This window comes from Sinocyclocheilus grahami, unplaced genomic scaffold (assembly GCF_001515645.1).
Source record: "Sinocyclocheilus grahami isolate Dianchi unplaced genomic scaffold, SAMN03320097.WGS_v1.1 scaffold859.1, whole genome shotgun sequence".
Classification (NCBI taxonomy): domain Eukaryota; kingdom Metazoa; phylum Chordata; class Actinopteri; order Cypriniformes; family Cyprinidae; genus Sinocyclocheilus; species Sinocyclocheilus grahami.
Genome location: NW_015506038.1, coordinates 122,790 through 135,411, shown reverse-complemented (window position 1 = coordinate 135,411; position 12,622 = coordinate 122,790). Strand labels below are relative to the sequence as shown.

At 35.6% G+C, this 12,622-nt stretch overlaps 2 protein-coding genes across 2 annotated transcripts; both read right to left on the bottom strand.

Annotated features, from left to right (window-relative positions):
- Window positions 1-27: 27 nt before the first annotated feature.
- On the bottom strand, window positions 28-3,956 carry LOC107563161 (gamma-glutamyl hydrolase-like). The gene is made up of 5 exons (XM_016247957.1): window positions 3,804-3,956; window positions 3,505-3,616; window positions 1,701-1,751; window positions 1,231-1,315; window positions 28-174 (listed from the first exon to the last, which is right to left on the bottom strand). The coding sequence occupies exons 1-5, from the start codon at window positions 3,901-3,903 to the stop codon at window positions 28-30; spliced, it is 495 nt and encodes a 164-aa protein (XP_016103443.1). The 5' UTR covers window positions 3,904-3,956.
- Window positions 3,957-7,060: 3,104 nt separating this feature from the next.
- LOC107563160 (DNA-directed RNA polymerase III subunit RPC4-like) lies at window positions 7,061-8,873 on the bottom strand. Its single transcript, XM_016247956.1, has 4 exons — window positions 8,727-8,873; window positions 7,502-7,662; window positions 7,374-7,417; window positions 7,061-7,232 (listed from the first exon to the last, which is right to left on the bottom strand). Exons 2-4 carry the CDS (start codon window positions 7,655-7,657, stop codon window positions 7,061-7,063), a joined length of 372 nt encoding a protein of 123 aa, XP_016103442.1. The 5' UTR covers window positions 7,658-7,662; window positions 8,727-8,873.
- Between the last annotated feature and the right edge of the window lie 3,749 nt (window positions 8,874-12,622).

The window sequence follows — 12,622 nt, the reverse complement described above, 5'->3', positions numbered from 1 at the left end:
ACATTACGGCTACAGTATATATTTGGACTAAGTACCTGAGGTGAAGTTGAGTGGATAAGTGACATTCTCTGCAGTTGTCTTACTCAACAGGTTTTCTCCAGCCACCAGCACCGTGAGCAGCTGAAATCCCAGGCATGTTCCCCAGATGGGGAAGTATTCACCCTCTTCATTCGCCTGAGACGGCACAAAAACAACTCTTGATAAGACTGTCAGCAATGTCTTGCAGTGTCTTTCAGTTTATTTCCTTTCAGGGCTGTACAGTGCGACATGTCGCACATGCTACGAAAAAAAAAATCAGTCTGTGCGATGAATAAATTGCAAAGTGTGTGAGCCTGTTTACAAACCTGTTGTCAAACCAAGAGAACATTTAATGACGTTTTTAGTCCAAATTCACTTCATGACATCAGTCGAGTGTTTGAAATAACTTCCTTTTGTGATCTGACATTCTTTCATATCAGAGATTAACACTGCATTATAAATATACTTTATTCTTATAAAAACGCATGAGATTATGATTTTGTTTCATATTTTTGTATTGTAAAATGTTAGAACATTAATGTCCTGTTTAAGTGATGAAGTGCACTACTTGTGGTGGTGGTGCTACAATTGTGTGGCCTGTGCTACAAACCTTTTAACCTCTGTAGCACCAGTGCTATGCAAAAAAAAGTTACATACAGCCCTGCCTTTCTTTTTAGTTTCTAAAATATTTACAGTAATGGTACAGTATATGATCATGTCTAACTGTTCCGTTAAATCGCAATATCCTAGAACAGTATGTTGATGATACAAAATGGCATTTCATTAACAACAAGGAGCATCTTTTGTGATCTGACATTCTTTCATATCAGAGATTAACACTGCATTATAAATATACTTTATTCTTATAAAAACGCATGAGATTATGATTTTGTTTCATATTTTTGTATTGTAAAATGTTAGAACATTAATGTCCTGTTTAAGTGATGAAGTGCACTACTTGTGGTGGTGGTGCTACAATTGTGTGGCCTGTGCTACAAACCTTTTAACCTCTGTAGCACCAGTGCTATGCAAAAAAAAGTTAACATACAGCCCTGCCTTTCTTTTTAGTTTCTAAAATATTTACAGTAATGGTACAGTATATGATCATGTCTAACTAGAACAGTATGTTGATGATACAAAATGGCATTTCATTAACAACAAGGAGCATCTTACATTCACTTACAGATGCAGCATATACTGTAATTCATCTACCTTAAGGGCAAGTCTAAAGTAAATCCCAGCGGTGTGAGCGAAGTCAGATGTCTCCAGATTCACAGAGCCTCCGATGAGAAGAAGACTGAATGAGAGAAAGGACGGAATTATTTATTAAATTAATTATGTATTAATTTTTATGGAATATTATTGTATTAATGTGAATCACAGCTTTTGTTTACTTTCTGTACACTTCATTCAAACATGTACGTGGGGTGTAAAATCAGGTTTGCACAGATAAATATTTATAAACCGGTAGAACTGATAAAAATCTAGGTTACAGCAATCATGTGTTCAGTGCTTTGATAGATAATGCCCAACAACATGTTCTAACGGCTTAAAAAATGAAAAGATCATTTAAGGTCATCATAACAATCTGTGTGTGACGGACTTGTTCAAGTAATGACAACACCTCATAATCTATAGAGTCTGTTAGTTTGAGAAAACTGTGAGAAAGATGGAGAACATACCCATTTATTGACCTGAAGATTTTTTCATGCTCTGCAAAACTCTGGTTTAGCCTGTAAAAAAATAGAAATTCTGATTCTCTTGAAGCATACGGTTGTTATTATTGATGTGACTCTTGTGAATCGGTTTCTTTTAATGACTCAGTCACACCAGCTGGTATATTCACACTTGTAAATAACATGATTGACTCTGAGGGAAAAACTGCAGGGTTGTTTGTACATTCGGCAGTACACCAAGTAATTCTATTAAGAAAATAGAAGTATTTATGACATTAAGGTAGCCAAGTCCTTCTTAAGTGGGTCAAAAAGCACTCTTATAAGTTCAACTAATTGTATTTAAAGGATTAGTTCACTTCCAGAATAAAAATGTCCTTTATAACTTATTCACCCTCATGTCATCCAAGATGTTCATGTCTTTGTCTTCAGTCGCAAAGAAATGAAGGTTTTTGAGGATTTTTCTCCATATAATGGACTTCACTGGGGACCAACAGGTTGAAGGTCCAAATTTCAGTTTTAATGCAGCTTCAAAGGGCTCTACAAGATCCCAGCCGAGGAATAGCGGTCTTATCTAACGATATCGGACAATTTTGAAGTTGGAGGAGAAAATGAGATGGAGTTTTTCGCCCTAGACCGAAGTACACAGATGAAGAACTAACCACATGTGACCTTTCCAACGAGATTAACGCGTGAAGTCATAGACAAGCATTTGTGGTTAAAAGTACAGATTTGTATTTGTTTTAGAAAATGACCGATCATTTCACTAGATAAGACCCCTATGATTATGTAGAGCCCTTTGAAGCTGCATTGAAACTGCGATTTGGACCTTCAACCCATCGGTCTCCATTGAAGTCCACTATATGGAGAAAAATCCTGGAATGTTTTCCTCAAAAACCTTAATTTCTTTGCAACGGAAGACAGAAAGGCAAACATCTTGGATGACATGGGGGTGAGTAAATTATCAGGAATTTTTTTATTCTAGAAGTGAACTAATCTTTTAATAAAAAGGTAAACTATAATACATATTCGTTTAATTGTAAATAACATGCAGCGAAGTGTCCTAAAACATTCAAATGTATTAAAGTAAATAGTGTGAATTACATCGCTAATGTCATAGAAGAGCACATTGTAACGCAGTGTTACAACGGGCCCCATCTGCGCAACTGGAATTCTAGAAGTGAACTAATCTTTTAATAAAAAGGTAAACTATAATACATATTCGTTTAATTGTAAATAACATGCAGCGAAGTGTCCTAAAACATTCAAATGTATTAAAGTAAATAGTGTGAATTACATCGCTAATGTCATAGAAGAGCACATTCTAACGCAGTGTTACAACGGGCCCCATCTGCGCAACTGGAATTCAAAACTGGTTACTGTCTTCTGATAGTTAGCGAAGCATTAAAAAATAATCTAAACCGATAAATAACTGATAAACCGATAAATAACAGATTGGAGATTAAAATAATAGCAGATTTGTCTCATTTTAAATGAGTAATAAAAACTGAGATGAAAAATTTACTTAAGCCAGAAATATAATTCTACTATGGTAAAAGAAATGTTCAGCGATATCTTTAAAAAACGTTTGAATTTTGGTGCACTTTTTTTCTCTATATAATGTTGATATGGTAACTATGCTGTAAATTTGGTTATGCTAGCATGTGTGGAAATATTTAAACCAGGTGTGTTACAACTTACCCCGCGTTATTTTGTGCCCAGCTCTCCCCTTCTTCTTTTTTTCACAAGGGAATAGTCCGATTAATAGTCGATTAATCGGTTTTTTGAACATGAGTCGGATCTTTAGACTTACCTAATCGGCACAACTCTAGCTCCCCCGGATTCGATGTACTTCACATATGATGAAGGGATGTATGTCTCTCCAAACTTTTTCATATAATCATCAACCTCTTGCGTCAGAATCCCTATAGACAAAGTTTAGCGTGAGTCATATGTGCTCAAAGGTAAGTCACACCTTTAGCGTGTGTTTGTTGTTATAAATATGCTGAAAATAAATTCAGTCTGTTAGCAAAACTAGAATTTAGAGTAATACTTTAGTGCACAACTCTGTCCATCTGTTTGATATATAAGATATGAAGGCATGAGGTTTACCGATAATCGGTCTGTCGTAGTCAGGCTCGTCACTCTGTGTAAACGGAGCGGCGCCGCACAGTGCTACAACACAGGCACACAGGAGCGCACTGAAGCCCATTCTGTCCACACACACCTGTCCACGGCAAGCCAGCTGAAGCTGTGTGCTCCTTCACTCACATGTTTCATATAGTATCTGAACTGAAAGTTATGAGGGAAGTCATTAGATGGGCGGGGTTTGTACTTTTTGGAGGAAGGAAAACAAAGGTTTAGCCTACACCAGTAAATACCGCTCATGCCTGTTTGTTTGGGAAAATACTGTTGTTGGGTGAGTTGGAGAAATTCTGCAGCCGCATTTTCCACACACGAGACCAGAAGTTCCTGATGCTTTTAGGAACTTGTATTTTCCAAAATGTTCACACAATCAGTGTTTATCACGAAGTGTAATGTGAAATATAGAGACATCAGCAATCTTGCCTATTGGCATAAGTTTACAGTCCACAAATGAACCTCAGTAGAAACACAAACGGAAATGATTGTACAATTTAGAAAAACTGTAGGCCTACAGTTAAAATGCATACTTAAAGTCAAAAAATGACTTCTCATTTGCATGTTTTGTGCAAACAATTTGAACAAGTTTTATTTGGAAATAAGCCAGATAAAAGTAAAAAGTGTTGAATTATGAAAAAGAAGTAGCTTACACTTCAGCAAACTTTTAAAAGAGTAGGCTATTTATTATGAAAATGATATACTTTGCAAAAATATGTGAACTAAATTCAACCATTCAGCATTAAACGTCGTATCAACGTTGAAACATTATTTAAATCGTATTTCAATGTCGATATGCCAGCTGTGCTTATTTTTGCATTTGAATGAAATAAAAATGCATTATAGTTTACATTTATAAATGCAATTAGTTGAACCTAAGAGTGCTTGTAAGTTGAACCATTTGCATTTGATATCAATTTAACTAAATGTGTACATTTCAGATGGCATCTTTCTCTACTGACCTTGTCTCTGTCTTCATGTATGTCTGTGTGTTTGGGGCTGAATCTGAATGTAAGGCAGAGAAAAAGAGAGTCACTGCAGTAGCTATAACAGGACGCCAGCAGGAAATCATTCAGCAGCCTGAAGCACTGGCAGGGATTCCTGCTCAAGCCATAAAATAAAATAATGAGCAGACTATTTATATGTTTCTTCATGAGTTGAATAGACATTTACTGTACAGTCCCTCTGAAACACAAAGGGGGGAAAAAATCAAGAAATAGCTTACATTATTGCACAGTGGGTTTCTATGCAGCGCATTTTCAAGACCCCATCATATATCTTAATATATTCAATAAAATATGAAATTCGCAAGTTGTAAAGAATTGCAGTTAGTGACTCACTGTAGTGCAAGAGTAAAAACACGACTGCTCCAAATTACAGATTTGTTCATGTTTTTGTAAAAACAATGATATTGTGAAATATTATTACTATTTAAATATATGTTCAAATGTAATTTATTCCTGCGAGCTGTATTTTCAGCATCATTACTCCAGTCTTCAGTGTCACGTGATCCTTCAGAAATCATTCTAATGGGCTGATTTGTCGCTCAAGAAACATTTCTTCTTATTGTCAACGCTGAAAACAGTTTCATATTTTTGTGGAAACTGTGATACTTTTTTTTTTTTTGGATTCTCTGATGAACAGAAACTTCAAAAGAGCGGTCACAAAGGGAAGATGGTGGTGAATGTCATTTGTCATGACTTCTCATAGCACACGAACTGTCATTTCAGCTTCTCGTTTTTAAAGCTAAAGCCAGTGTCCATGTGGAACAGAAGTACAGTGTCACAGTTACATGCAAGCAAAACTGAGCAGCAATCCCTTTCTTTCAAATCAGTTTATGAAACAGCAGCAGTTCTGCAGGTGGCATCCTCCTTAATCACTGACAAAATGATCAAAGTGCACTTTTAGTGGTTATAATCTAAGTAGGCCAGCTGACAATTCATTCATTTATTATGTATTCATTTGCCTTAACCCTATGAATGTTTTCTTAAATTAAACATGAAATAACATACACGTTTAGTAACATAATGAAGTCAGACTATGTGTGGATGTAGACTAGATTTGACCTTTAAAAACCCAGGTTGATTTAGACATATACGCAAAGATGACGGAGAACATGAATACAAATATCAACTAACTCTGCTTCAGAAAAACAACGATTTTGTCCAAAATGCTATTGCAATAATCATCACTCATAACAAAGTGTCGGGTTTAAGTATATTGGTTACACTGGTTCTCCCTAATTCCCATTTTCTTCTTTAAAATGTTTTAATATTGAGTATTATATGCTTATATATATATGCAGTTTTTTGGACATCCACACAAAGACCAGTCACTAGTCAGGTGGTCATGCACACAGCATTTGACCACTGAATTTGCAAAAATCCTTTCAGGTTTAAGAAGTGTTTCAACACTGCATCACCCACTGATGAACACATACATTTTTAGTCGAATTATCACTCAGTAGGTTATTTAACCTTGTATTACTAGTCTTTGGAAGGCTTTTGTCTTTCAAACACATTAAAATGCACAAATTCATGTTATTTCTTACATGTAATTCAGGCATGTCATCTTGTCAGCATTTCATGTTGCTAATTACAATGAATGGGCCCCTACATGCGGCGTCCGTGGAGGACCACTGGGGTCACCAGAGCTCTCCATCCTCACTAACAACAACAACAACAACAAAAGATGTTACCTCAAATGTCATGCTGACATGCAAACGCCATGTGCTCTGAGAAAAACATAAGCAAAACTTCTATATGCAAATGCCTTTTAGGAGTTTGTTAGCAAATGCTTGAATGCAACTATTCTGTCCCAGTCCAAAACATATTATATATATATACACACACACACACACACTGCCGTTCAAAAGTTTGGGATCAGTAAGATTTGTAAGTCTCTTCTGTATTTGAATGTTACGTTGTTTGACAACTGTAAACAACATAAAGTAAGGCTAGTTAATTACAGTATATTATTAGCAGAAGAGCTGTTAATTGTTATTAGTTAAAGCAGGATACATAATCAATTATTATTAATCACTGGGGACATTTGTCTGTCGCTGCTGGAGCATAAAAGCAATAAGCTGTGTGCTACAGTGATTTTACTATGTTTAAAAGGTGTTGTTACGATTAGGCACAACACAAAGCATTACAGCTTTAATGTCATTTAGTGTAACATACTCTGGCTCTAATCACAGTCCTCGGCCAGACGATTTCTCAGATCCTCCTCTAAAGACCTGCTTTACCTTTCCTCTTGGCCATCATCTCTGCAGGTCCCTGCTCAAAGATAGAATGGGACTGGATGACCTCAGGGCGACCTCGGCCCCTCCCTCGGCCGTCCCGCTGCCGACCTCGATCCACATCCTTCTTATCCCGTCTCGTTCCTACATCAGCCTTTAATCTGCAGCCAAGTAAAACAAATAACTGCATCTTCACTTGCAAGTAACGTCGATGCCTTCATTATGTCAACAATGAATTATTGATGATATACTGAGAAATAAATGGTAAACAGACACCAGTTCTAAAAAAGTCTGTCACTTACTCCTCTTTTGATTTTCGACCAATAATATTGGGCGTGAAGGTTTTCTGCAGGACAAATGATAAAAAGACACTTTAAAATGCAGCATAATGCATCTGAAATGTCTTGTATGGCTATAATGTATGGCTTACCTTTCTGACTCCTCCTAACGTGAGGTCTCTGGAGCGCATTGTGGAGAGGCGTCCCGGGGAGATTGAAGCAGGCAGCCGTCGGCCCATCGGTAACCCTCTGGAACCCCCTACATGCGGCGTCCGTGGAGGACCACTGGGGTCACCAGAGCTCTCCATCCTCACTAACAACAACAACAACAACAAAAGATGTTACCTCAAATGTCATGCTGACATGCAAATGCCATGTGCTCTGAGAAAAACATAAGCAAAACTTCTATATGCAAATGCCTTTTAGGAGTTTGTTAGCAAATGCTTGAATGCAACTATTCTGTCCCAGTCCAAAACATATCATATATATATACACACACACACACACACACACACTGCCGTTCAAAAGTTTGGGATCAGTAAGATTTGTAAGTCTCTTCTGTTCATCAATACTGCATTTATGTGATCAGAAATACAGAAAAAAACTGCAATATTGTGAATTTGCAATTTAAAATAATGTTCTATTTTAATATACTTTGAAATATAATTTATTCCTGTGATTTCAAAGCTGGATTTTCAGCATCATTACTCCAGTCTGCAGTGTCACATGATCTTCAGAAATCAGTATAATATGCTGATTTATTACAGTTTTGCTGCTTAATTTTATATACTTCTTTCAGGATTCTTTGATGAATAAAAAGTTAAAAAGAAAAAACATATATTTAAAATAGAAATCTTTTGTAACAGTACACACCATCATTCGAAAATGTAGGGTCAGTATTTTTTTCTTTCTTTCATTTTTTAATAAAAGCAATGCTTTTATTCAGCAAGGACGTGTTAAAGTGAAAAAACGTGATAATAAAGACTTCTATTGTCAGAAAAGATTTCTATTTTAAATATATCCGGTTCTTTTTAACTTTATTCATTAAAGAATCTTGAAAAAGTATCATGGGTTCCAAAAAAAAATAAATATTAAGCAGCACAACAGTTTCCAGCATTGATAATAAATCAGCACATCAGAGTGATTTCTGAAGGATCATGTGACACTGAAGACTGGAGGAATAGTGTTTGTGTTATGTTGGAATCCCCATAACAATCCCATTAGGATCCTTTCGGATTGGTCCCAGATTGTGATTATGAGAGAAAGACTGTACACGTTGATTGTTGGTCAACGATGAAGACCCGCCACGTTACTCTGAACATTCAGTCGCACATGTGATATGAACAGTAACACATTTGCTTCAGACTCCACACTCACCGAGTGCAGAGACTCCTCCTTACTCCCAAATATAACTCAGTCACTGGCAAAACTGAGAGTTGAACTATGATGAGGATATCTAGTGCATGTTTGTTTAAGGCGGAGTTTTACGCGCAATAACACTTTGACCCGTGTGACACAGTAATGTGATCGGGGAACCTCAACGCTGCACTTCTGTGCACAGATTCTTTTAAAGGCACAACACGGGAGCTGTCCTCTTATAAAGGGGCCATATGATGCGATTTCAAGTTTTCCTTTCTTTTTGGAGTGTTACAAGCTCTTGGTGCATAAAGAAGATCTGTAAAGTTGCAAAGACTAAAGTCTCAAACCCAAAGAGATATTATTCGGCCAATCACAACGCACTGGATAGCTGGCCAATCAGAGCACACCTCGCTTTTCAGACCGATGAGCTTTGTAAAAATCGACGCGTTTCAGAAAGGCGGGGCATAGAGGAGAAACAATAATGTACAGTATGTGGAAAATAATGTGTTTTTTTAACCTTAAACCGCATAAACACATTTCATAACACCAAATACACAAAATAATGTTATTTTTAGCAACATCTTATGACCCCTTTAACATTGCATAAACAAAGTATCTCTGACTGTGAAAGAAGCTTTACAGCATATTCAGACAAGCACAAATTTATAGTAATAAATAAATAAATAAATACACTACAAAAGTTTAGTACAAATTAAAATATAAAATAGAATAAAAATAAACAAGTCATTGAAAATAGAGTTTGTTTGTTTGTTTGTTTTAGCAACTTCACCTTTCTCTTGATGGGAATTTGTTAATCACAGATCTCTGGATTGAACAGCTTTTCAATTAAGAGAATTATAGCAACAAATAACTGCATTATAACAAATAAATTAAGCAGCATCCTCAGTATATTATAATAATATGGAAAAAATAATATTAGGCCTAGTCATAATTGTGCGTTCAGCAAATATAAACATCCCATTTTTAGAACTGCCCATAACCCTGCCATGCTTTTTTTAAATACAGAATATATAATATAATAATAATAGGTCTGTATAAAAATTCTACTTTATAATGTTTGGTTCAATAACCCTGGACTATTGTGTTATTCTACGTTCATTTTCATTCAGTTTTGCACATGTGCTTGTCAATAGAAACAAATGATGTTTTCCAAACAGGAATGATTTTTGATAATCAGATAAAATCAGGTTTAGAATAAAATCAAGTGATGATGAGGATGAACATAATGTTGAACATAAGAGAAGATATTTTGAAGAATGTGGATAATTAATCAGTTTTTGATATTTTTTTCTCTCCATACTATGGAAGTCAATGGCTACCGTCAACTGTTTGCTTACCATTGCATTCTTCAAAATATCTTCTTTTGTGTTCAACAGAAGAAAGAATCTCATGCAGGTTCGGAACAACATGAGGGTGAGTAAATGATGACAGAATTTTCTTTCTTTTTATTATAAATTACTGTATATGATCAATTATTTTCTGCTGCAGAAATCTGTATGATATGAGATACTGTAAGCAATGTCAATAATCATTTCAACAGACAAATATCAAAATCTGTCCATCTATAAGGACTTTTGTCCCTGCATGGCTGTCAGGGTCTATTGTGATTTAAATATCCGTTGTCCTTTAATGACTTTCCATCCTGAGATCTAAAGTCATCTTCAAAGCAGCTGAGCGCAGAGAGAGTCCCGGTGTGATCCCGTCAATCACAGACAGGCCATTCACAACGAGTCAGGAACACGGCCCTGATCATCTGACCTTCAGAGAGCTTCAGAACGTATTGTTGTGTGGTGTTTATGATCGCGGTGTGTTTGCTTTGCAGGGGATGTGCTGCTTGTGAGCATATGGTGCAGCATTTGGTTAGTTCCTCTGTAGGTTGAAGCATCAGATCGTCCTGTCCTTGAGCTGTAATGTGCACGAGTGGACGCTGATATCAGTGGAACAGATCCACACAAGCATATACTTGAGTTATTGTGCCGTCACAATGTAATGAATATAGAGTTTGGCCCTCAGTGTGGTGACGTAGCCTACTCAGTAGTGCGCTTCAGTTCACATGCTGCTTATAAACGCCAATGATTTGACTGAATCCAGCTTCATCTTTGTGTGTGTGTGTGTGTGTGTGTGTGTGTGTGTGTTTTCTGGCAGAGTCTGAGCTCTTTAAATCTCATTCTTAAGTTTGGCTATGAAACTTGGATTCTGAGTCTGACAGGAAGCATATGGTTTTACACCCCAAAAATAAAAAGGGTCACACGGTGAATCCTGTGCTTCAGACATCTGCAGCTCAAGAGGAGGTGTGAGATACATGAACACACATTCACTCTGACACACCACAACCTTTGTGGGGCAATATAATAATACAAATAAGAACAATAATTATTATGATTATATTATAAAAATGCAAAAATTATATATATATATATATATATATATATATATATATACTGTATATATAATTAATATAATATATAAGAATAATAATGATAATAATAATTATTATTATTACTAATATTAGTAGTAATATTATTTACTAAATAGACTATTCTTAATTTGGATTTTATGTTTATCTGCCTTTTTACATTTCTTTCACAACTCAGACTACTGAAAATCATAACATTTATTTATATTTATTAAGACTTGATTATACTATTGAGTACAAGATATCATAATGTATTAATAACCTCCTTATGGGGTAATTGTAATTTACATATTAACCACTATAATGTAAATACTGATTAATTATATATCCTAAATAATATCATTGCTTTACTACAATTTTTTTTTCACTGTGATGTAGTTTTGTTAGCTTTTAGGAATCATTTCAAAGAAAAGGTGAAAGAAGGACCAGAATTATGATTATAAAATCATGTTCTGGTTTTCAAAGATTAAATTTTTTAAATTCAGTCAATTAACTATTTTTTTAGTGCTGTCAAACGATTAATCGCGATTAATCGCATCCAAAATAAAAGTATATGTGTGTGTACTGTGTATATTTATTATGTATATATAAATACATGCCCATGCATGTATATATTTCAGAAAAATATGTTACGTTTATGTATTTATATATAATATAAATTATATGGATATAAATATATACATGTAAATGCATGTAAATATTTTCAAAATATATACTATGTGTGTGTGTATTTATATATACATGATAAATATACAAAGTACACACAGATATATTATGTAAATAAAAACTTTTATTTTGGATGCGATTAATCGCGATTAATCATTTGACAGCACTACTATTTTTACAATTTCCAAGATAAGCAGTTTGTTACCTAAAAGCAATAGCATATGTTATTCTTGGCACTTTTTTAACCCTTAGATATAAAAAAACAACTTCAATTCAAAGGCATCAGAACTTTTGACAGCAAAAAGTCAACAACCAGAAATCCTAAAACGTAGGGCTTCAAAATCCTTTTTGTTGAAAATATATCACAAAGTGACAGGATTGCAGTCACACTTCTTCTCAGGCAGAGAGATTTTATTTTAATCGACACGTGCTGAAGACGTGTCATCGTGTCTCTCGCTTGTTGTGACCGGAGAAAATCTCTTCATGTGTTGATGATGTAAAACGGCATGTGCTATTGGTCACCTCTGTGAAGATGAAGTGAGAGTGTCGCTCCACTTTTGGGTTCATGGCTGTTCATTTCCCTCTGGCATACAGCTGAAGAAAACACAAATACACACAGAGAGAGAGAGAGAGAGAGACAGAGAGAGAGGAGAGAGAGAGGACGTGTGCGCTTTCGATCTGTAGTAGAGAGAGAGAGAGAGAGAGAGAGAGAGAGAGAGAGAGAGAGAGGAGAGAGAGAGAGAGACAGAGAGAGAGAGGAGAGAGACAGAGAGAGAGAGGAGAGAGAGAGAGACAGAGAGAGAGAGACAGA

What these genes read in the sequence shown, in the direction of transcription:
- LOC107563161 (XM_016247957.1), bottom strand. Translation starts at nt 3,903, where the DNA reads ATGGGCTTCAGTGCGCTCCTGTGTGCCTGTGTTGTAGCACTGTGCGGC. An exon ending in GCTAGAGTTGTGCCGATTAG is followed by an intron (nt 1,752 to 3,504) that starts GTAAGTCTAAAG and finishes ATTTTTTTACAG; the next exon opens with GCTAAACCAGAGTTTTGCAG. An exon ending in ATCTTCAGGTCAATAAATGG is followed by an intron (nt 1,316 to 1,700) that starts GTATGTTCTCCA and finishes TCTCTCATTCAG; the next exon opens with TCTTCTTCTCATCGGAGGCT.
- LOC107563160 (XM_016247956.1), bottom strand. Translation starts at nt 7,657, where the DNA reads ATGGAGAGCTCTGGTGACCCCAGTGGTCCTCCACGGACGCCGCATGTA. An exon ending in CGTTAGGAGGAGTCAGAAAG is followed by an intron (nt 7,418 to 7,501) that starts GTAAGCCATACA and finishes TTTGTCCTGCAG; the next exon opens with AAAACCTTCACGCCCAATAT. An exon ending in GGTCGAAAATCAAAAGAGGA is followed by an intron (nt 7,233 to 7,373) that starts GTAAGTGACAGA and finishes ACTTGGCTGCAG; the next exon opens with ATTAAAGGCTGATGTAGGAA.